At 46.4% G+C, this 21506-nt stretch overlaps 2 protein-coding genes across 2 annotated transcripts; both read right to left on the bottom strand.

Moving 5' to 3' along the window:
- Nucleotides 1–1042: 1042 nt before the first annotated feature.
- Nucleotides 1043–8725, bottom strand: LOC103634601 (phospholipid-transporting ATPase 1). The gene is made up of 7 exons (XM_008657008.4): nucleotides 4518–8725; nucleotides 4127–4436; nucleotides 2859–3543; nucleotides 2658–2781; nucleotides 2112–2331; nucleotides 1572–2030; nucleotides 1043–1489 (listed from the first exon to the last, which is right to left on the bottom strand). Exons 1-7 carry the CDS (start codon nucleotides 5875–5877, stop codon nucleotides 1279–1281), a joined length of 3369 nt encoding a protein of 1122 aa, XP_008655230.1. The 5' UTR covers nucleotides 5878–8725; the 3' UTR covers nucleotides 1043–1278.
- LOC100501310 (uncharacterized) lies at nucleotides 8596–15194 on the bottom strand. The gene is made up of 3 exons (NM_001196062.1): nucleotides 13423–15194; nucleotides 11853–12177; nucleotides 8596–9131 (listed from the first exon to the last, which is right to left on the bottom strand). Exons 1-3 carry the CDS (start codon nucleotides 15080–15082, stop codon nucleotides 8981–8983), a joined length of 2136 nt encoding a protein of 711 aa, NP_001182991.1. The 5' UTR covers nucleotides 15083–15194; the 3' UTR covers nucleotides 8596–8980.
- Nucleotides 15195–21506: the final 6312 nt, after the last annotated feature.

Raw genomic sequence — 21506 nt, forward strand, 5'->3', positions numbered from 1 at the left:
TTTGTATTACTCGCTCTTTTGATCAATCTCTAATAAGTGACCTCACTTGGATCTTTGTGGTCGGTGAGTGGAGGATTAGGGTTGAAAGAGACCTGACTCTTTGTGGGCGCCTCAACGAGGAAGTAGAGCACCTTGGTGGTGTGACCGAACCTCGGGATAAATCTTGTGTCTCTTGTGTTCTTAATTATTGTGATTGTTCTTGTTCTTCATACTCACGTTACTTTGTGGAAGATTTGCCCATAAATTTGTGGTGTGTAGGTTTTGAGAAGTTTCCCTTTTATATCTACTTCCTACAACCCTAAGGAACATCAAGGACATCACATTGTAACGTTTATTTGCTGATTTTAGGGATCAATCCAGTTTATTTCTCGTTTTCGCGTTGAACTGGTTCAGAACAGTTGAACCACCCTGGTAGCGGTTAAACCGGCCTACACTAGTTGAACTGGTTATTCTCTGTTCGTTTCGAGTTCTTGGTGAAATTTTCAGGTCTAGCTTATTCACCCTCCTCTAGACCACTTTCAAACCTTCATGACAATAGCCATCATCCTCTGTGCTAGCAAGCTCGACCACACTGCCATAAAGTGTTATTATCAAATGGTCGATTCATACCAGAATGAACCTTCAGCAGGCTTGACGTTTATGCTCTCTTAGCTGTGAGGTAGCTAACAATATAGGGTATTAACTAAAGGTATTTGAAATCTCTACAACTAATTTTAGGAGTTAATTATTAGCTCTGAAGGTTACAAACAAAACCTTAAGCTCATTTAGTGGGAGAGACAAGCCAAATCGAGCCCAACTTATCTCGTTTTCCAAGCAGCTGAGCCTTATTCTTAAGCTCATGCATTTTCCAAGCAGCCGCATGTATTGAGTGAGACGAAGCCCGGCTCGGCTGGAGAAGGTAGTTGCTTCTTGCGTGAATCGACGTTGTGCACGAGAATCTAACGGCGGACGAAATTAAGGCGACGTGGCTCTCCGGCGGGGAACATGTTCCGAACTGCAGAATTTATTGTTATTAATTATTATGTATATTATATATAATATATAATATAATAATAGCTCCTGTATGATCTCCTTTCATGTAAATCAACAAAATTTGGCTGGTGGATACACAGAATGGTACAAGGGGCCTATCCTTTGGATAGTTGGCAAGGGAGCAAGCATCAAGAAAGCTTGCACACTGCTGAAAGAATTGCCTGTACACACAACAAAAAGAACCAAAGAAAGTGTAGAGCTATATCCTACTCGAATGAACAAAAGATCACTGTGTAACCCCCTACCCTAAGCTCTACTCACTGTACTCATTTGAACTTCTGGATGAGTTACATCATGGAAATCTTGCGACTTCTCCATTTCTCTTGCAATCTGAATGTCACTGGGGATGAAATACTCACTGAAGGCCTTTGCGGCAAAATGAGGAATCATCCCAACAACAGTTACCGCAAGCAGCAGTGCCCAGAACAGCCCAGTTCCCATCACTTTGTAGATTGCCCTGTCATACAGTTACCGAATCAGTAATTGTGAACATACTTTTCGTTTAAGTGTAGAAAACAAATACTGGAATGCGTGCTTACCAAAAACCAGGCATGATTGGTATGGAATCTATGATCATGACACAAATCCATGTCGCAGCAATGCTACCCCATATTGCCGCATGCGTAATCCAGTTCCATCTGATGACATCCATTGCCAGGTGAATATTGACAAGAATAACAACGGATAGTGTCCATAGGTCTCCAAGGCTGGAACCATCAATTATACTCTTCCTGTATGCAAGGTAGGGGATGAAGAAACATGCAAGGCTCTGCCAGACGGAGTCTATCATGATGAATATGAATAGCCTCAGGTTGTAGTTCTCATCACGCTGCCCTGGGCCATAGAGTTGGGGATACTTCAGCAATGTCCGCCGGCTGAGATCCTTGTCGAGAATGGCGACGACAATAGTAGGGACAGCAGTATATATCACAGAGTATAGCACGCTGCTCCACTCAGTTATCGCTGTTGTTAGGGTGAAACCAGTGTAAAGTACATACCTGAAATGTTCAGCGAATTAATATGTACGTATTTGTTATGCAGACTGAACCAATAAGTATCAATTATGGCAACGTGCTTACCAGAATAGCACAAAGACAAAAGTAGCATTTCTGTAGAAGTTATATAGGATCATGTAGGCCATCCTCTGGTAATTCCAATGGCCATGAACCAACAACAGAGGAACCAAAAATCTGAATTGACCCATGGCAAAATCTGAGGCCATAACAGCTTGCCTTCCCTCTTGCCCACTGATGCCGATGCCAACGTCAGCCATTTGAATCATGGATACATCATTTGCACCTGAAAACGTGTATGTTTTCATATTTTTTGACTCGTGAAGATAAAACATATATGAAGTTCTGAGCTACTTCCTTTGTCCTACATTTTAAGTTGGAATAATTCGACTTTTTTAGATAGTCAAACTTCTCAAGTTTGACCAAATTTATGTAATAAAATAATAGCATTCATGGTACTAAATAAATATCATTAGTTTTTTTATCAGCTATATTTTTGTAGATTATTTTCTATAATTTTGATCAAATTTAAGATGACGTAACACTCTAAGAAAGTTAGAGTGACTTAGAATTTGGAGTGAAGGGAGTAGAATATAATCAAAGAAAACGTACCATCTCCAATAGCTAAAGTCATGTCACTTGTTCGCTTCTTAATGAGATCAACAATACCAGCCTTCTGAAGGGGAGCTACCCGACAGCATAGGACGACATCGCAGGCTATAGCGATTTCAAAAAGCTGAAAAAATTGAAAATTTCATGAGTTGCTGACAGTAGAATTTACTCACTTGGTAAGATTTTAGTATGATAGTATACCTTCTCCTCCCAATCCGTATCGAAAATGTAGACAAGGCTGTTACCATCAATAATCAAAGCAAGGGGCACCCTAAGTTGGGGGTCTGTCGAGAACGATTGGTATTTGTTAACCATGGCGATTGCATCTTCTAGACTCTTCCTGCATGATTCTCTTGAGCGACTGTTAATTACAATCTGTGTCATGTCTCTTGTCAAAAGCTTGCAGGAATAGCCGATGGAGATAGCAGTTTCTTGCTTGTCACCTGTTAGCACCCAAACCTTAATCCCTGCTTCCCTCAGTTTCTCAATTGCTTCGGGTACACCATCCTGCAGCTTGTCATCAATTCCAGTGGCACCCAATAGACGCAAGTTTCTCTCGATGTTGGCAGCCACGTTGCGGAGTTGGTTTCCTCTTCCTAGTAGTGCCGTGCTAGCCTTTTCATAAGCCATTTGCCACTCCTGAAACTCTTCTTGGCTAAGTTCCCGCATACCAATGACAAGTGTTCGCAGACCTAATGATGAATATGAATGGAGATGCTTCTCTGTTGCTTGGACAACATCTGAATTCGCAGTTTTGTCGATGACTCCAAACATCGAACTGTCAGCGCCTTTTACAAACAGCTTGACAGACTTATCAGGGCAGCCAATTATGACAGACATCCTCTTGCGATCGCTGTCAAACTCATGAAGACCAAGGACATCATATCTGCAGATCAAGTCCAGTAAAAAGGTAACTAATTAAGCACATATTCTGAGAAATAGGAAAGGCCAAAGACACATAAAAAAATCTAAGGTCAAATTGAAAAATGACAGTAACAATACAAGGGCCATAGGCAAATCCCATGCATAGCAAGACAAACAGGAGTCATTCATGGTACTGTGCTAATTCAGGTAAAGTAGCTGAGACAGTTTTTCATCTGTTCCAGAACCAAAGACGCCACCAACTGTCTGCACTCTGCACTACAAGCCCCCAAAACAAGATGCAAACAACAGCCACAAACAACAAAAGTTTGAACTACTAAAAGACAGAAACCAACGGTAGCCAAGAGAGTAAAGAGAACTCCACTTCCCATTGTCCCTATTTCTAATGTTGTTGGTTCACTGCCTAACTTACCACGCTTTGATTAATTTTTTTGTCTAAGGTTGGTTCTTCGATTCGAACGACTAACCTTGGTAAAATATGGCGCAACAAACCAAACAGGCCGTTAATCTGTGAAAAGCGCCCCACGGAATGTATGAATCAGTGCCTACATTATCTATGTCAGGAAGAATGCCTCAGTCAATAATACCTGAGCTTCTCACCAAGGACGTCGATCACAATGTGGCCCGATGTTCGTTCGACTAGCACAAAGCCATATGCCGCAGCGGCAGAGACCAATGCCTGCTCATCCGGTGACTCGCCTTGGTAGTCGATCACCTTCTCCTTAGGGTCCGGACCATCGGCGATCATGGGAACAATGGTGTTGCAACATGCCAGGGCGAGAAAGAACTCCCGAGTCTGCGTCCCTCGCTCGGTATCGCCCCCATCCCTGATCAACTTCACCAGCTCCGGATCGGTGTTCACCGATATTTTTGGCGCCCAAATCCGATCGCCCTTTTCTATGAATCAAAAGTAATCAATTGCCAGCTATGGCACTCCTAATCAGAAGAATTGATGGGATAAGGGAGATGCTACACTACCAGGAGGCCGCTGCCGTGCGATGTCACTGTAATCGATTCCGTCAATGCTCGCGCACCGGAACTCCATCTTATTCTGCGTGAGCGTGCCGGTCTTGTCGGAGAATATGCACTTAATCTGGCCTAGGTCCTCGTTGATGTTGAGGGCCCGGCACTGGAACCTCGAATTGGAGGACTCGTCGTACAGCCTCGTGTCTCGGATCATGAAGTAGGCCTGTCCCAGCCTGACGAGCTCCATGGAAATGTAGAGCGAGATGGGTATCATGATCTGGAACACGATGACCGCCATGAGGAAGATGAACACGATTTGGGCCGCGATGCCGTAGTAGTTGTAGTTCTTGTAGTCATTGTCCTTGTCGCGGTGCAGGTAGTCCTTCTTGTGGAAGAACTGCGCGAGCTCGAGCTCCTCCTCGTGGGTGCGCAGCCAGACGCCGGAGAGCGCGGCGACGATCGAGCAGAGCACGACGAGGATGGCAGAGAGGAAGAGCGTCTCGCGGTTCATGTGCGTCTCCAGGCGGCTGCGCTTCTTGGGCGCGCCGGCGTTGTTGAGCATGGCCTTGGTCTCCCGCCCCGCGTAAACCACCACGCCGACGGCCCAGGGCGTGTTCTTGAGCTCGCAGCCGCGCAGCACGATGTTGGACGGACCGAGCGGTATCCGGCGGCTCTCCCCTTCGAGCTCGAGGTTGGCCTGGAAGCCGTAGATGTTGCGGTTTGGGCGCTCGCTGCGGATGACGGCCCCGGCGAGGCGCTCGGGCGGCGTGGACAGCGTCTCCTGCTTGGCGTAGCGGGTCTTGAGGTTGGACTCGCCGTCAAGGTTCAGCGTCTGCACGTAAGCGACGCCAGTGGGCTCGCTGGTGGCGAGGAGGACCATGTCCGCCGGGAGCGACTCGTCGGACACGACGCGCACGACGTCGCCGACTCGAACGTGCTTCCACTCGGTCGGGACGAACTGGGCGCCCCCGGGGGCGGCCGGGGAGAGGACCGCGGCGAGGCGGCCGTTCTCGGCGCGGTCGGAGCGGTGGCGTCTCCAGTCCTCGTACGCGTCCTTGACGGCGGTGACGAGGAGGACGAAGGCGAGCGGCATGACGGAGGCGCCCCGCCCGAAGACGGCGAGCTGGGGCAGCTGGTTGAGCACGGCGATGGCGAGGAAGTAGACGTAGGCGAGGCGGTGGAACTGCTCGAAGAGGTTCCGCGGCAGGAAGGTGAGCGGCGAGTACTTGGCGGTGCGCACGGCGTTGCCCGCGAGGTCGAGGCGCTCGTTGGTGCGCGCGGCGTCGGCCACGCGCACCACGCGGGCGTCCTCGTCGCCCAGCTCCTTCTGCGACGCCGACATGTGGCGCGACGACCCGTGGTCCTCGGCCATGGCCGGGCGAGGAGGCGTGGGCGATGACCGGCGCGGCGTCAGACGACCGGGAGGCACGGACCCTCAGCTCCCGCGTTCCCGGGCATGCCGCTCCCGGCGCGCGCGTGAAGGTCGTGTTTTGGAGCGACGGTCGCCGTGTTCGGGCGAGAGAACAGGGGAGGGAGGGGGGGAAGGGAGGGAAACGAGCAGAGCCTAGCGGAGGACGAGTTGGGTTTTGGCAGGCAACAAAAGCAAGCGAGGTGGAGGAGGCGCAGGTGGTTGGGCGAGGTGGACGCCTGGGAGTAACTAGGGTGAGTACCGCATTAAAGATTGGACTCAGCAAGCGCGGTTACTCCAGCTCCCGCAGGCCGGGGAGGAGGAAGCGAAGCGCGGACGGAAAGGAAGGGAGAAGTGTGGTTTTGGGCAGGGGAACTTGATGAGGACGACGGGGCGACGGCACCGTTTGTATGATATGACACAGAGAGAAGGGGAGCTCGAAGACTTTGCCAGCCAGCATTGGGTTTGCGTTATTTGAATGAAGCCTGGCAAGGAATCTGCCGCAGAGAAGTAATTAAGCGGAGCCTGATGAGAATACTAAATTAGCGGAGGAAGATTTGGCAACGCTGCCCCTCCTTGGCTGACTGCATTCCTCGTGGAAGTTTCTGTGGCTCCCTCTCAGCACTCCGCTCCACTTGACAGGAGAGGACAGAGAAAAATCGACAAGCGGATGGGGCTAACGCCGGGACTTGTTTTGATTTCTTTGACCCGTTTTCGTTGCTAATCATCCTAGCAAATCACGGAGAAATTAGGCTGTCGCACATATATGGATGAGGAGGAGCACAGAGCGCAGCAGGATGGACGGGAGCGGGCGGCGTTCCGTGGCCCATGCGGCGAGGGGTTTCGCTTTCGCGGCCACTAAACTATCCTTGTTTCCGGCAGTTTGGAACCTTGGGGCGCCGGTGCCGGCCGGCCGGCTCTCGCTTCGTGGGCGGAGATCTTGAAGCTTCCGACCCGAAAGGCGGATCGGATGGGTGATGCTTGCTTTTTCGTCGCTCTTTAGTAATCTTTCCCGGCTGAAAAAAAGGGGCTCCACATCCTATTCACGAATCAAGAAAAGCTTCCCTTCGTGCTTAAGCTTGCAGTTGCAAGGCACTGTCTATAGCCGCTATTGCGCAGACTTTTAATTCGTGAATGTATAGTGCGTGGAAAATAGGATACACGTTTTAGATGCAAACATCTTAATCAGCGGAGCGAAGTGGTAGCCTATGTTTCCTTTTTCATCGGTTGGTTCTGGTACGTTTTAATCGTCGTATTTCAAACAGCTCTAGTACGTTTTAATTAATCCTTAAACCGTTTGGGAGGAAAAAAAAGGAGGTGGAAAAAACAAGGAGTATATATATAGGGGAGATTTTGCATGACTTGCACGGCAGTTACATGTACTACGAAGATAGGGTCTCTGGCTTGCTGACTTATTCCCGTGCCACACGTACTCCTTTTCCAGCATTTTTTTGAATTCGAGATCACGGCAAGCGAGGCTCGCGATCACACGCTAAAACAAATAGACGTGTATAATGTCGTGGCCCTATTATTCTATCAGTAGAGAATCTTGTCAGGGAGCTGCTCGCCTCGCCTCGCCTGCTCCTAATCCATATGGTAAACCACGCACAAATCTTCTGTTGTTACGCTGAGCTCAGCAATAAACATCTATTCATTCGTACGTAGCCTAGCCTTAAGCAGCCGGGTGGAAGTCAACTTGCGGTTGCGGACAAGGCGGCTTGGGCAGGGAGCGGTTGACGACGTCAAGCCGCCTCCCACCCTCTATCTAACGCCCATATTAATCAGCGCCATGTAAACTTGCATTGGTGACAGGTCACCCCGTCCCTCGCCCGTCCGCTTCTAGAACCGGATCATCACGCTCACGCATGACGACCGTGCTTGCGTTGCACTCCTGGACGTACGTAGTACGCCCTGTCCAAGCCCCCATGACCGATGCGATGCGATGCGACGGACCATGCATCATGTTCGCTTCAGAAACGTGCCGAGCCTGCATGGTCCTATTGGTTTCTAGGGGAAATAAAAAACAATTCTAGCTGAGCTGATGGATGGCGCAGTATATCAATTTTTCATTCACAGTAGGTGTAGTACTACTTGCCATAAAATGACCGTGTGCACTGTGCGGACTTGAATTCTTCTCTCGAAGATGTGTGTCCTTTTTGGATGGATGGATGGACGACCGATGGCCACTACGAACTGAACTGACCACGCCATATCCTACAGTCGATATACTTTTGGATATATATTAAAAAAAAGGAATTGCATCTCTGCAGAAGACAACTTTTATGATTGGATTTCTAATTTATCTGCCCGTGACTTGCTTGTTATATGCATGCATATGGATGATCGATAGCTAGTAGGACAGGACAAATGATGTGCCAATTTTCTTCCTATGGAGAGAGCCTGGTTGGTCAGTTCTGCAGTTCTCTTTTTTTTTCCAGGGAAAAGACAGATATTAGAGTACTCGTTATTAATGAACAGGCTTGTACGATAGCAACAGGATTGGCATGTGAAAAAGGCAGATATTAGAGTACTCTCTGGATTTCTTGTGAATGAAGTTTATGAATGTTTGACGAGAAGAAAGTTCGTGTGTGGAGCATATATCTCTCCAATCCGCGTTGAGTTGTCCATAATTGACCGGCTAAAAAACAGTAGTGGGAAAGGACAGCCCTATGATGAAGATGTGATCAAGGAAAGGATCTCTTGGAATCATGCGCGCGGTGGCTGCAACACTAATTAAAACCAGGTCAAACCGGCTGAAAGAAAACTCGAAGCCTGGACTACTCAACGAATTACAGGGCGCTGAAAAAAAAAGTTAGGCGTACACGTGCTATCAGAAGACAGACCTGCTACAGGGTTACACAGAACCATGGGCCTCGCACCGGTCAACTCCCTCCTGTGAATCCACTGCAGTTGACACGCCACCGGTGAAAGTGAAACACTGGCCAACGTTGGCTGAATCATGGCAAGCACGGTAAACCTTACCTGCCAAGCCCTGCCGGAGCGTCCTACACGGCACGCCAAACTCGCCAGGGATCCATCAAGCGGAGGGCACAGTTAGCGCACGATGCTACGGAGTATTACTTAGGACAAACAAGTCTTGATCCAGCACGGCGGCGCCGCCCACGCACGCCTCAGGAGGGTCCCGTACGCGCGCGACATCTCGCGCCCGGCGGCCGGGTGATGCAGGCAGGTGCCAAGCTCGGCGCGGCTTGGTTGGCCTAGCAGGCAGCACAAGTCACAAGTCAGTCTAGACACCTTGCCAGCACGGAAACTTTTGAAAACCTGGTCGCGAGCCGTGACTAGTGGGCGCCGTCCGTGCGGTCTGCCCTGTTCGGTCGCGTCCGGAAGCATCCGGCCCCCGATTTTTAAATCCTGGCCGTGCTGGTGGCGTTGGAAGTGCCCGTGGGCCCGTCGCTGGGCCGGGTTTGAGTTTGACTTGATCAGAACTCGGGAGCTCCTCTCCTATTTTCAGAGGGCGCGAGCGCCATAATACGGATGATATGATGATGGGTTTGCGTGCGTGGAAGCAATTGGCCAAAGGTCTAACCCGCACGGCGCACATGTGAACGGCACACGCATCCGGTGTGACTCACTGGTTCGGCGCACCTGGGCCCCGCATGTAAGCCAGTGGAAGCTTCGCGAGCCAGTCTTCGCTTAATTACTCGCACATGTCCACCATTACTTGATGATGCACTTCTAGAGTACGGTCGATTTCGTTCGTGATCATTTCATAGTTCCGTTTCCTCTTTTCTTTCTCTCTCTCTATATATCAGAACTGATTGCAAAGGGGGGGGTCAACGTGTCCAATCCAGCGCACCCTTCTCGCTCACCTGAACGTGCCGAGGCGGCGAGGCGTGGAATCCTAACAACTACGTGTGTTGTGTGGTACATGCAAACCAAAACTGTGCATGCCGCGGCGTCAAATAAAGCTAGCTTCTGAATTGGATTGTAGGAGCAAGTGTCGCGCTGGGACCGGACGCTGAAGAATATATACTTAGGGTCTGTTTGGTTGGACTGTGGCTGTGGAAAAAGTTGCTGTGAGCTGTGAGCTGTGGAAAAAGCTGTTGTAGACTGTGAGCTGTTAAAAAGCTAAAAATCGTTTGGTGGAAACCACTAAAAGTCGTTAAAAGTTCTTCGATATATGTTTTCACAGTTCCATCCAAAAGCCACTAAAAGCAGGTCCAGGGATGCTTTCAGTTTTGCACTACGAGAAAGTCGGCTTTTAGAAAAAGCTGCTTCCTGGATCCAGCCCTTTGGTTGGCTTTTGGCTTTTAGGGGGCAAAAGCCAAAGCCAAAAGCCAAACCAAACACACCCTTATATAATCCTCGTCGCTTTCAGACTTGGCTGGCGTGAGAGGCTATAAAAATGGTCGCTAGTTTGAATCTTCTATTCTCTCTGTAGACGCATCATGCCTGATGGAAGCCGACGGATTTGGCTGTGCTCGTAACTAACTAAGCCGCCGCCTGCTGATCGTTCCCTAGGGGCCGAGAAAAAAAAACATCCTAGGGGCCAACCAAACCCTAGCTTCGTGATGGCGGCTATGAGCCACCGAAAAAACAATTTGCTACTACCAAGTACCAACTAGCATCTGCTTCACGGACGGTGAATGGAGGTGCTTACCTGAATCATCCCTATTCTCCAATGATTATGGACATTCACCTACTTGATTTTGGGTGTGGAGAAGCGCGGGTGTGCCCATGCCACGTCCTCCACGACAGGTATAAACAGTCCAAGCACGGTTCGCTTTAGAGATGGCAATGGGTACCTGAAACTCGATGTGCTTTTATCCTATTAGGGTACGGGTTTGGACCAATTTTCATACCCACGAGTTTGTTAATAGGCATAAATCTATACCCGACGGGTTTATGGGTATGGGTTTATTTCTATAGTACCCAAACCCGTGAACTCGTGGTTTTTTAAACCCGACCAAACCTAGTGCATATTGCCATTTCATTTTATAAACGAACAACAAACTTGTTATTCTTCATTTACTTCCTAATTTTAATCAATGGTGAATGTATAAGTAGTCGGTGAGAGTGTTGCTTGCTTGCTATTATAGTTTTTACTAGCGTTGTATATGTGGTGGATGGATAACTTAGTGCAATGTCACTTAATTATATAACTTATTATTTGTATTTCTTTCTCTTTACTAATAATTTTTATACCAAATCATGAACTCGTTGTTCGTCACATAATTTTTGGATCATAATATCATTAATCATTACGATACTTATTGATTATACTTATTGATTATGAGAAGAACAAGCATATTGGAGATGAAATCCACGAGTAACCCATGGGTACCCGCTAACCCGATGGGTACGGGTTTGGACAAAATCTTAAACCCGTCATGGGTACGGGGTACGGGTTTTTTAATGGACATAGATATTTTTCACGGGTACAAGTTTGGGATGGCAAAACCCAACGGGTTTGTACCCGTTGCCATCTCTAGTTCCCTTGCCTGAAAAAACGCAGTGTCCGGTCCTTCGTGCACGGCAGACCAGCGAGCTGGCCATAATTCCGCCGGTGTGCTAGGGCCGGGTGTGTTGTATGCATCCATGCGCATGCAGTAGGTCTCTTCTGTTATGTCTGCCCTCTAATAACGAAGTGGAGTAGTTGATGTGAAATCTCCTATTGCTGATCACCGCATCCAGAGAGAAACGTACGTATCAGGGCCCGAGGTTTTGGTGCACACCATCGGAAAAACAAATCCCTCGTATGTTTGTCCCCCCCTCCCTTGTCTCATGCGACGCGCTCTGTCCGGGCACCTGCCTACGTGTCTCTGTCAATGATCGAATCCCATCGCGCCGCCCAGTTATATATGCACGACTCGAAAGGAAACAAACAATTCACCATAAAACAGCAACGCAATGGCAGACAACGAACTGAAGCTAAGCAAGAAAATCGGTAGGGCGAGGAACAGCACGCACGCACGTACCTTTGCCTGGAGCCGAGCACGTCGACGGTGACGTGGCCGGAGGTGCGCTCCACGAGGGTGTACCCGTACGCCGCGGCGGCGTACACCAGCGCCTGCTCGTCGGGGGACTCGCCCTGGTACTCCAGGAGCCTGGCCGCCGCCGCCGCGGAGTCGTTGTCGTCGTCGTCGACCACGATCGGCACGATGGTGTTGCACGTCGCCAGCGTCAGGAGGAAGTCGCGGGCGCGGTCGGCACTCGCGCCGCCGCCGCCTTCCTTGAGCAGCGCCACCAGCTCGGGGTCGGTCTTCACGGCCGTCTTCGGCCGCAGCGCGACGCCGTCCTCCCCTGAGGGCGCAACACAGTAAAATCTCACGTTGAGAAATTTTGGCACCGTACATCGACTGCAAACATCGGCATTGCAGTTGTTTCTCCCTCGAAACGTGTTTTTATTTTATTTTATTTTTTTAAAAAAGAACAGAATTGTCTCCTCGTGACAGGTCGGCAGACGACACGACAGCATCGAGTACCGCTCAAAGCAGCCCACTGATTTGGCTCTCTCTCGACCGTGTGTCCGGCCGGTCCAGCAAAACAATCGATCGAATGGTGGTGACGAATCATCGCTATCGACTTATCCAGACATCGGAATCCACCATAAACAACGATACATGGGTGTTGGATTAGTTGGGAAGGGGTTGGTAATTCCTATCAGATAGGGATGTGGGCTAGGGCAATCAGCCATCCTACAATAATGTCGTTCGCGTGGTTGGACCGACTGTCGGCGTTGCAAAGGAAGGGACGATCAGGTCGGTCAAATGGCAACGAAAGCTGCAGCGATCGCGTGGCCTTTTCAATCCAGTCCCTGGGATTAAGAGAAGTGCCAAAAGTTTCAGAGGTCTCAGCATGTGTGTGTGTGTGTGTGAGTCCAAAAGTGGAGGATTTGGAGCAACATTAATAATCCGCTTCTCTCTCTCTCTCTCTTATCGTCTTAGCATATAACACACATAGGATCCTTTATTATAATAAATATTCTTAGCGAAACAGCGCCAGCATCAATTTGCGGTAAACAGTGTAGCTAGCATGGTTAAAGCTGCATTCAGATAGGTTAGAGATTCTGAAAAACTGGTCGTTCCTAGATTGTGCATCGTAAAAGTTGACAAAAGTTAGAGGGAGACGAATGGTTCGTGAAATTGTCACAACCTGCACTAGGGATTATTGAAAGCTATTGGCCTGTCAGTTCGAATATGCTAGAACTGCAAGCCGCATTTGACAAACTCTAGTCGGTCCAAACAAAGGGGGCAAGGGGCTTAGCTGTGTGACTGTGTCCAATGCCCGTAGCTATAAAAGGAGGCACACAGAAGAAACATCACTACAGAAGCAGCGGCGTCATTTTTTTGGTCAGCGTTGTCAGAACCCTCAAATTCTAGGGGGTTTCCAAGGTCGTGCTGGAAACGAGCATGGCGACTATTTTTTTTTTCAAAACAAAAATTCTGATTTGACAATGCTAAAACCGCCGACCTCGGTGACTAGTCAACCAAAATATATGGGTGTGAATGTTTGTTCAATCGAAACAAGTAATTGAATGCTGCTTACCGATCACAGAATGCCCGTCGTCGGCGCCGGCGCCGGCAGTGTCGCTGAAGTCTGCTCCGTGCACGCTGGCGCACCGGAACTCCATCCGGTTCTCGGTGAGCGTGCCGGTCTTGTCGGAGAACACGTACTTGATCTGTCCCAGGTCCTCGTTGATGTTGAGCGCGCGGCACTGGAATTTGGCCTGCCGCTTGTCGTCGAACATGTGCCTGTCCTGCACCATGAAGAAAGCCTGCCCGACCCTGACGATCTCCATGGAGATGTACAGCGCGATGGGGATCATCACCTGGAATATGATCACCGACTTCATGAAGGTGAACGCCACCTCGGCGCCCATCCCGTACCACTTGTACGTGGCATCCGGGTCGTCCTTCACCGAGAAGTCTCTCTTGCGGAAGAAGGGGATCACCCCGAGCTCGTCGCTGTGGTCGCCGAGCCAGACGCCCGCGAGCACCGACACGATGGCGCAGAGGACGAACAGGACGACGGCGAGGATGATGGTCTCGCGGTTCATCCGCGTCTCCAGGCGGCTGCGCTTGGACGGCGCCCCGGAGCTGTTGAGCATCACCTTGGTGTCCCGGCCGGTGTAGACGGCCACGCCGATGGCCCAGGTCGTGTTCTTGAGCTCGCACCCCCGGAGCACGATGTTCGAGGGGCCGAGCGAGACGGCGCGGCGGCCGTCGAGGTCGACCGTGGCGAGGAAGCCGTAGATGTTGCGGTTGGGCTTCTCGCACTTGATGACCCCCGCGAGCGCCTCCGGCGGCGTGGGCATCGTCTCCTGCTTGGCGTACCGCGTCTTGAGGTTGGACTCGCCGTCGAGGTTGATGGTCTGCACGTAGGCGACGCCGGTGGGGTCGCTCGTGGACAGCAGCACCATGTCGCACGGCAGCGTCTCGTTGGCCACCACGCGCAGCACCTCGCCCACCTGCACCTCCTTCCAGCGCTTGGGCACGAACACGCCGCCCACCAGCACCGACGCGGTGCGGTTGTTCTCGTTCCTGTCGGACCGGTGGCGCCTCCAGTCCTCGTACGCGTCCTTCACCGCCGTCACGCCGAGCACGAATGCCAGCGGGAGGACGGACGCGGCCGGCGTGAACACGCCGAGCTGCGGCACCATGTTCAGCGCCACCAGGACGAGGAAGTACAGGTAGGCCACCCGGTGGAACTGCTCGTAGAGGTTGCGCGGGAGGAAGGTGACAACTGAGTACTTGGTGGTGTGGATGGAGTTGTCGGGGAGCCCGGCCGGCGGCGCGTTCGTGCGGTCCGCGTCGTTGATGTACACGAACCGCGCGTCCTCGTCCCGGAGGTCGCGCTGCGAGCCGGCGCGCTCGGACGCGGACCGCCTGGTGGATACCCGCGAGAACACCGCGGGGGTCCCTGACGCGGACCCGTCGCGCTGGAACCGGAAGCTCTCGAGCGAGGACGCGGTGGACTCGGCCTTGGAGCCCGACCTGAGGTTGGCCGCGAAGGTGACGGACGGCGAGTCGGCCATGAGGGACCGCAGCGACCGCGTCCTCCTCATCGAGTTGGCAGACGAGTGCCTCAGTATAGGCGACGCCACTGGGTCTGGCAACCTGGTGGGCACGTCCATTCCTGGTGCTCCCACCCCTTCCTCCGTCTCTTGTGACGGCGGCAGCGGCGGCAATGGCCGTTCCGGTCGCATGCTGCTGCGCTCTCGATTTCGTACTCGCTGCCGCCAACTAACCAGCGCGGCGCAGAAGAGATTGGAATCAGCGAGGTGCGGGACAAGAAGGGAGCATCGCTTGATTTTGTCCGGGCTGGAGTTTACAAGAGACGTGGCTAAGTTTTTGGAGTGGTCGCTTGGTCGTTTGCAGGGGACTGGCGGGGAGTTCGAAGAGGAAGGGGAGAAGTAGCTCAAGCGCGATGAATCTGTTCCTCTGTTACTTGCGGGAGCGGGAGAGGAGAGCTCACGAAGTCAGGACGCCAAGAAGGGAACGTGGATGTCTTGTGGTGCAGAAAGAGGTGTGCGAGACCAGGGTGTGAGGGTTAAGAACAAGTCAGTGGATGGCTGGCGGGCGCACGAATTGGACCAGAATGCGTCAGCGTTTGATTTTGCGTCAGACCTGGCGGTTTACGGCATTCCAAATGTTTGTATTGAAAATACCAAGATTTGTATTGAAAATACTTGTAAAATCTCATAAATTCAGAGGATAACATGAATATACTATTTCAAATATATATTAGCCGCATTTATGTATAGATAGAAAACGGTGAAAAGTCAAATGATAAGTATGTTTGACTAGATGGAGCATGCCGAATCCAAAGGGTGTAAAATGGGCCATGGCACCTCAATTTTCAATAACCTCTTGTGCCTAACGTTAAGTATAGAAAAAATTAAGTTTTAGGTGGGCTAAAATAATTCCATTCTGGACATCTTCGTCGGATCAGCCTAGTTCTTGGGCATCCCCACCCTTAGAAGAGATCAACATTCTATAAGATACACATAGTTTCAATTCGACCAACAAAAACTTATCGGTATTTTTGCTTATTTTGTCCATATAGCTTTCTTCTTTTAACTTGTATTGTCCATTAATATAAAACTTGGATTATATGTAACACTAGTTTTTTAACGACTTACTTGATTTTGTCATGCGGTCTTCTTGGCTCCAATGAATTATCGTCCTGCTTATGCCACTAAGATGGAGTAAGTCATTTTAGTTTATTCTAAGCTTTTTTAACTTAAAAGTGATGACACGGGACAAACGACGAAACTGGTGTTTAGTGCTTTATAGCTTGAGTAGAGAAATCTAAAAAGGCTCGACTAATAGTTTTGCTAGTTGGTAGTTCAATACCAACAAATAGCATCTCTAACAAGGAGTCATATATTTGAGTCTTAAAAATTGAAATATGACCTGATTTGAAGTGTTTAGTGTCACAAAAGCATTTGCAGCCAACAATTGAGTTCTATATCATATCATGTTATTAGTAAATAGAACATGCTATTTAGAAATAAAATGTTCTCCAACATATGAGGTATATTTAGGACTTGGCAAGCCGAGTCCTATAATTATTTGATGAGTTTTATATAAAATATAAACTCTGTTAGAGCAGGTTTTTAATGTTAGAGTCCTATATTTCAAAAGACAACTCCTTTTGGAGATGCTCTGCTAGCTAGACAAAACCGATTATTAGTTTTTTTAACAGAGAGGGGATAGATACCCCCTATTTCATTAAGAAATAGGAACATAGTATGACAGACTCCAACAGAAAACTACTTATTACAATACTTAGCCCTTCAAGCTAACGGAATAGAAGCTAACCATCCATACATGTTTTGGATCACTCCAGATTCCAACATCTAAGCAAACCACCTAACCAAAAAGAAATCACTCACAAGAACCCTAACAATACCAACATGTTTTTGGTAAGGGCCCTCAATTACATGTCCATACCATCCAGAAATAAACCAGACATATTAAGAAGCAGAAGCTGACTCTAGCTGACAACCTTCAAACAGATGTATCACACAGCAAAAACCAACGCACTTGACATCAACTGCATAAACGATAGTCCACCGGCGCCCAGCCAAACTTCCTGCTGAAGATCTCTTTAACCATTCTTCTGAGAAGAGAGCTTCCTTCCAGCAGCATCTTTCTTGGCATTTCTTTCTGAAGAACCGCCCAAGCATCCAACCATGAGCAGCATAGGAGCACAATGTTAGCAGCATTAGGAGGGGAGATGTTATTGAAACAACAATCATTCCTAATCTTCCATAAAGACCAGAGCACTGCACTACAACCAATAGTGATTAGATTTCTTTCATATTTTTTGAAGCTACAAAGCCATAACCCAAACATCTCGTTGGCAATTTTGGGAAGGGACAAAGACACTAAAGCCATCTGAATCACTCTCCAAGTGAAAATGGCCACCTGACATTTGTAAAAGATATGATTAGTGGTTTCAAGGCAACCACACCATTCACATTTAACATTACCTTGCCAGTTTTTTTTCCTCAGATTTTCTTTGGATAAAATTTTATCTTCTAAGATCAACCAAAGAAAAACTTTTATTCTCTGTGGGATTTTCGCCTTCTAGATAAACCAATATGGTTTTCTGATCGTATTTTGTTTAAACTTTATATATAACGACTTCACTGAAAACCCTTTCTTATCAAGAGTCCAAGAAGGCATATCCTTACTATCCTCAAGACAGTGCCCTTCACAATCCTTTTTTAAGTCTTCCAAAAGATTAGCTCCAACTCCAAATAATCTTCTTCTAAAGATTAAGGAGTTGCAGTTATCTCTCAAGGCCCAATTCACATTTATCTCTTTATTAAGGGATAAATCAAATAATCTTTTGTATTTTATGGAGAAAGGTTCATCACCACACCATTTGTCCCTCCAAAAACTAGTAGAATATCCATTTCCAATCTTCATTTTTCTGTTGTTGCAATACTCTTCTTTGTTGTCAATGATGCCACACCAAAATTGAGAGTCTCCTTGTTTTTTTCCAAAATACATAAGGGCTTGCCTTTCATGTATTTTTTTAACAATTGTCTGCCAAAGACCATCTTCTTTCTCAAGTTTCCACAACCATTTAGTCAGCAGACTGATATTCATCCATCTTAGATTTAAGATACCAAGACCCCCTTTATCTTTAGCAGTGCAGACAGTATCCCATTTCACCAAATGGTGTTTTTTTTCTTGCCTCCACCATTCCATAGAAATCTCTTTCTAAAGATATCCATTTTTTTCAAAACAGAAGATGGTGCCAGATAAAGAGAAAGCATATAAAGGGGAATGTTAGACAGACTACTGTTAATGAGAGTTAATCTCCCCCCAAGGCTGAGATATCTACCTTACCAAACTCCTAAATTTTTTTCAAATTTCTCTTCAGTCTTAGCCCACTGAGAAATGCTCAATGTTTTATGGTCAATAGGAACACCAAGGTAGCAGATGAGAAGAATTTTAATAGGGCAAGTAAAAATCTCAGCATAAGCATCTTTATTGTTATTAGCATTACCAAAACAATAAACCTCACTTTTATGAAAATTGATTTTCAGACCAGATATCTTTTCAAACAGAACCAGGATAAATTTTAAGTTCCTTGCAAATTCAAGATTGTCCTGAAGCAAAAGAATTGTATCATCCACATATTGAAGATATGCGCAACCATTACTTATAATATGAGGAATTAAACCAGCAATCAGTTTTTTTTCTTGTGCTTTTTCAATAAGACACGCAAGACCATCAGCTGCTATGTTGAAGAGAAGAGGGGAAAAGGGGTCACCCTGTCTGACCCCTTTATGTGTAGGAAAATAAGGGCCAATCATGCCATTAGTTCTAATGGCAACCTTCCCTCCTTTCACAGCCTTCATCACCCAATCACCCCATTTGTCTCCAAAACCTTTTTGTTGGAGCATGCTATATAAGAATTGCCAATTGACTTTATCATAAGCCTTCTCAAAGTCAATTTTGAGAATAATCTCATTTTGCTTTTTCTTTTTTACTTCATGAATAATTTCATGAAGAGCAACAACACAATCTAAAATATATTTTCCTTTAACAAAACCAAATTGATTTTCACTAATCACCTTGTTAATACAAGAAGATAACCTATTATTCAAAGTTTTGGTGATGATTTTATAACAAACATTCAATAGACAAATTGGTCTAAATTTTTTCATTTCCATAGCATTATCTACCTTAGGAATTAAGGTAATCACACCATAATTAAGTCTTTTGATGTCCAAAGTACCTTTATAAAAATCATCACACATATTCCAAATATCCTTTTTAATAATATCCCAGAAATCCTGAAAAAATTCTGCAGGAAGACCATCAGGGCCTGGGGCACTATTATGTTTGAGATCAGAAACAACTTTATAAATCTCTTCAAGACTAAAAGGAGCAGTAAGAAAATTTCTGTCATCTTCATTAAGTTTTCGCATATTCATATCATTCATATGAATGGTCAAAATATTTGAAGGGCCAAAAAGGTCTTTATAATAGTCAGTGGCTAACTTATTAATTTCATCCTCATTCTCCACAAGTCTCCCATTATCGAGCAGAGAATGAATTCTCAGACGTCTTTTTTTCATTGGCTTTTAGATGAAAATATTTAGTATTCTCATCCCCAGCAATGATATTTTTCTCTAGCAATTTGCTTCATTTTAGTTTCTTCTTCAAGAAGTAAGTTTTTCAATTGAAATTCATAATCCATCTTTTCATCTTTCTCCTTTTCGGAGAGGTTTCTAGACTCATTTTTGATGTCCAATCTGTTCAGATTCAATTTCAGAGTGTTTATTTTCCTCCTATTTGATCCTTCTTCGTTGATATTCCATCCTTTCAGAGTTCTTTTAAGTCTTTTAACTTTTTCTTTCCAAATATCAATATTATTCTTACTTCTAACTGGAAGAGTCCAGTTAGTCCTCACTATATCTTTAAATTTTGGTCTAAATTTCCAGTTGAGTTCATACCTAAACTCATGAGGGATCTTTTTTTTTCTTCAGTTTGAAGAACAAGAGGCACATGATCAGACAAAGATCTATCAAGACCTCTGACTGTAGCATTATGAAACATCAAGTCCCAATCAGAGTTTACCAAAAACCTGTCAAGTTTTTCAAAGGTAGGATTGTTCCTATTGTTTGACCAAGTATAGAGCCTATCAGAAAGATCAAGATCAATGAGACCATGCATTTCAATAATCGAATTAAAGAGAGCACTCCATCTACAAAGAATCCCAGGTTTATTCTTTTCTTCATTAGTTCTAATGATATTGAAATCACCACCAAAAATGGTCGGGCCTTTACAATTTGAGCAGACAGAAGAGAACTCACTGAGAAATCTACTTCTATTTTCAGCTTGAGCCGCGCCATAAATGTTGACAAAACTAAAAGTGACATTTTTAGTCTTATGATGAATCAAACAATTAATCATAAACTCACTAATGTCCTGACTAATGATATTAAAAATATCGGAGTTAAATCCAACCAGAAGCCCACCAGATCTACCTCTGGGGGGAGAAGAAATCCAGATAAATTTTTTTTGAGGATTCAGAGCCTCAAACCACCTTTGATCAAATTCCTTTCTTTTGGTCTCTTGAAGACCAATAAAGTCTACTTTATGTTTTGTAATAAGTTCCTTTAGAAACTCAAACTTTCCCGGTTTCACCAGACCCTGACAATTCCATATGACTCCTATTATTATGGAACTAATAAGTCTGGAGTCTCTCTTTTTTAATCCTCCTTTTATTAGGTGTACACCTAACCTTTGGAGAATTATTTTTCTTTTTATTTCTTAGAGAAAATTTTTTCTCTCTTCTTAGATCCTCTTTTTTATTATAAACCAACATTTTTTCTTTCTCAGATTCACTATCTAACAAACCCTGAACCATTTTATCTATAGAATCAGAGATCTCAATTTCTTTTTCAGTCTCAGTTATGTTCAAATTAACTTCAGGAACAATATTAGAGCTACAAGCAATAAATCTTTCTGTCTCAACCATTTTAATGTCATTAAGATTCAAACAAACATCCTCATCATTCTTTCCTAGACTAACATTAAGCAAATCGACCATCTCAACCAAAATATTATCACTAGTACTCAAAACAGAGAAAGGATTAGATGACATACCTTTGTTCAGGAAAGCGTCTTTAGCTACCGCCCTAGAGATAGCTTTGTCAGTTATCTTGATATCTTCATTTGCCTCCAATCTTGTACTTTTCCTAATTCCTTCCATAGGATCAGCTCCCTTTCCTTTATTTTTTTTTGTTCCTTTCATCTGTGTTCATGTCATGCTTTTCTGGATCATCTTTTTCAGAAATCATCTCATCCTGAGAGTTTGTTACATCAACTCCCATGTCTTTAACTAACACATCAAGTTCTTGTGAACTGAGAAGGTCATCTTCACTTTCATTAAATTCCACATCTCCTTCAAATCCTTCTTTTTCACCAGATTCTTTTATCACTTCTGTCATTTTGCCAGTCTTATCAGAAGTGACCATGCTCCCAATCATTTTAGAGGACGATTCAGAATGTTATTCAATGCCCATATCATTTTCCTCTGTCCCAAACTCCTCATTTTTTGCCTTTTCCCACTTTTCTCCATCACAAATTTTCCAGATC

This window comes from Zea mays, chromosome 1 (genome assembly GCF_902167145.1).
Source record: "Zea mays cultivar B73 chromosome 1, Zm-B73-REFERENCE-NAM-5.0, whole genome shotgun sequence".
In the NCBI taxonomy this organism is placed as follows: Eukaryota; Viridiplantae; Streptophyta; class Magnoliopsida; order Poales; family Poaceae; genus Zea; species Zea mays.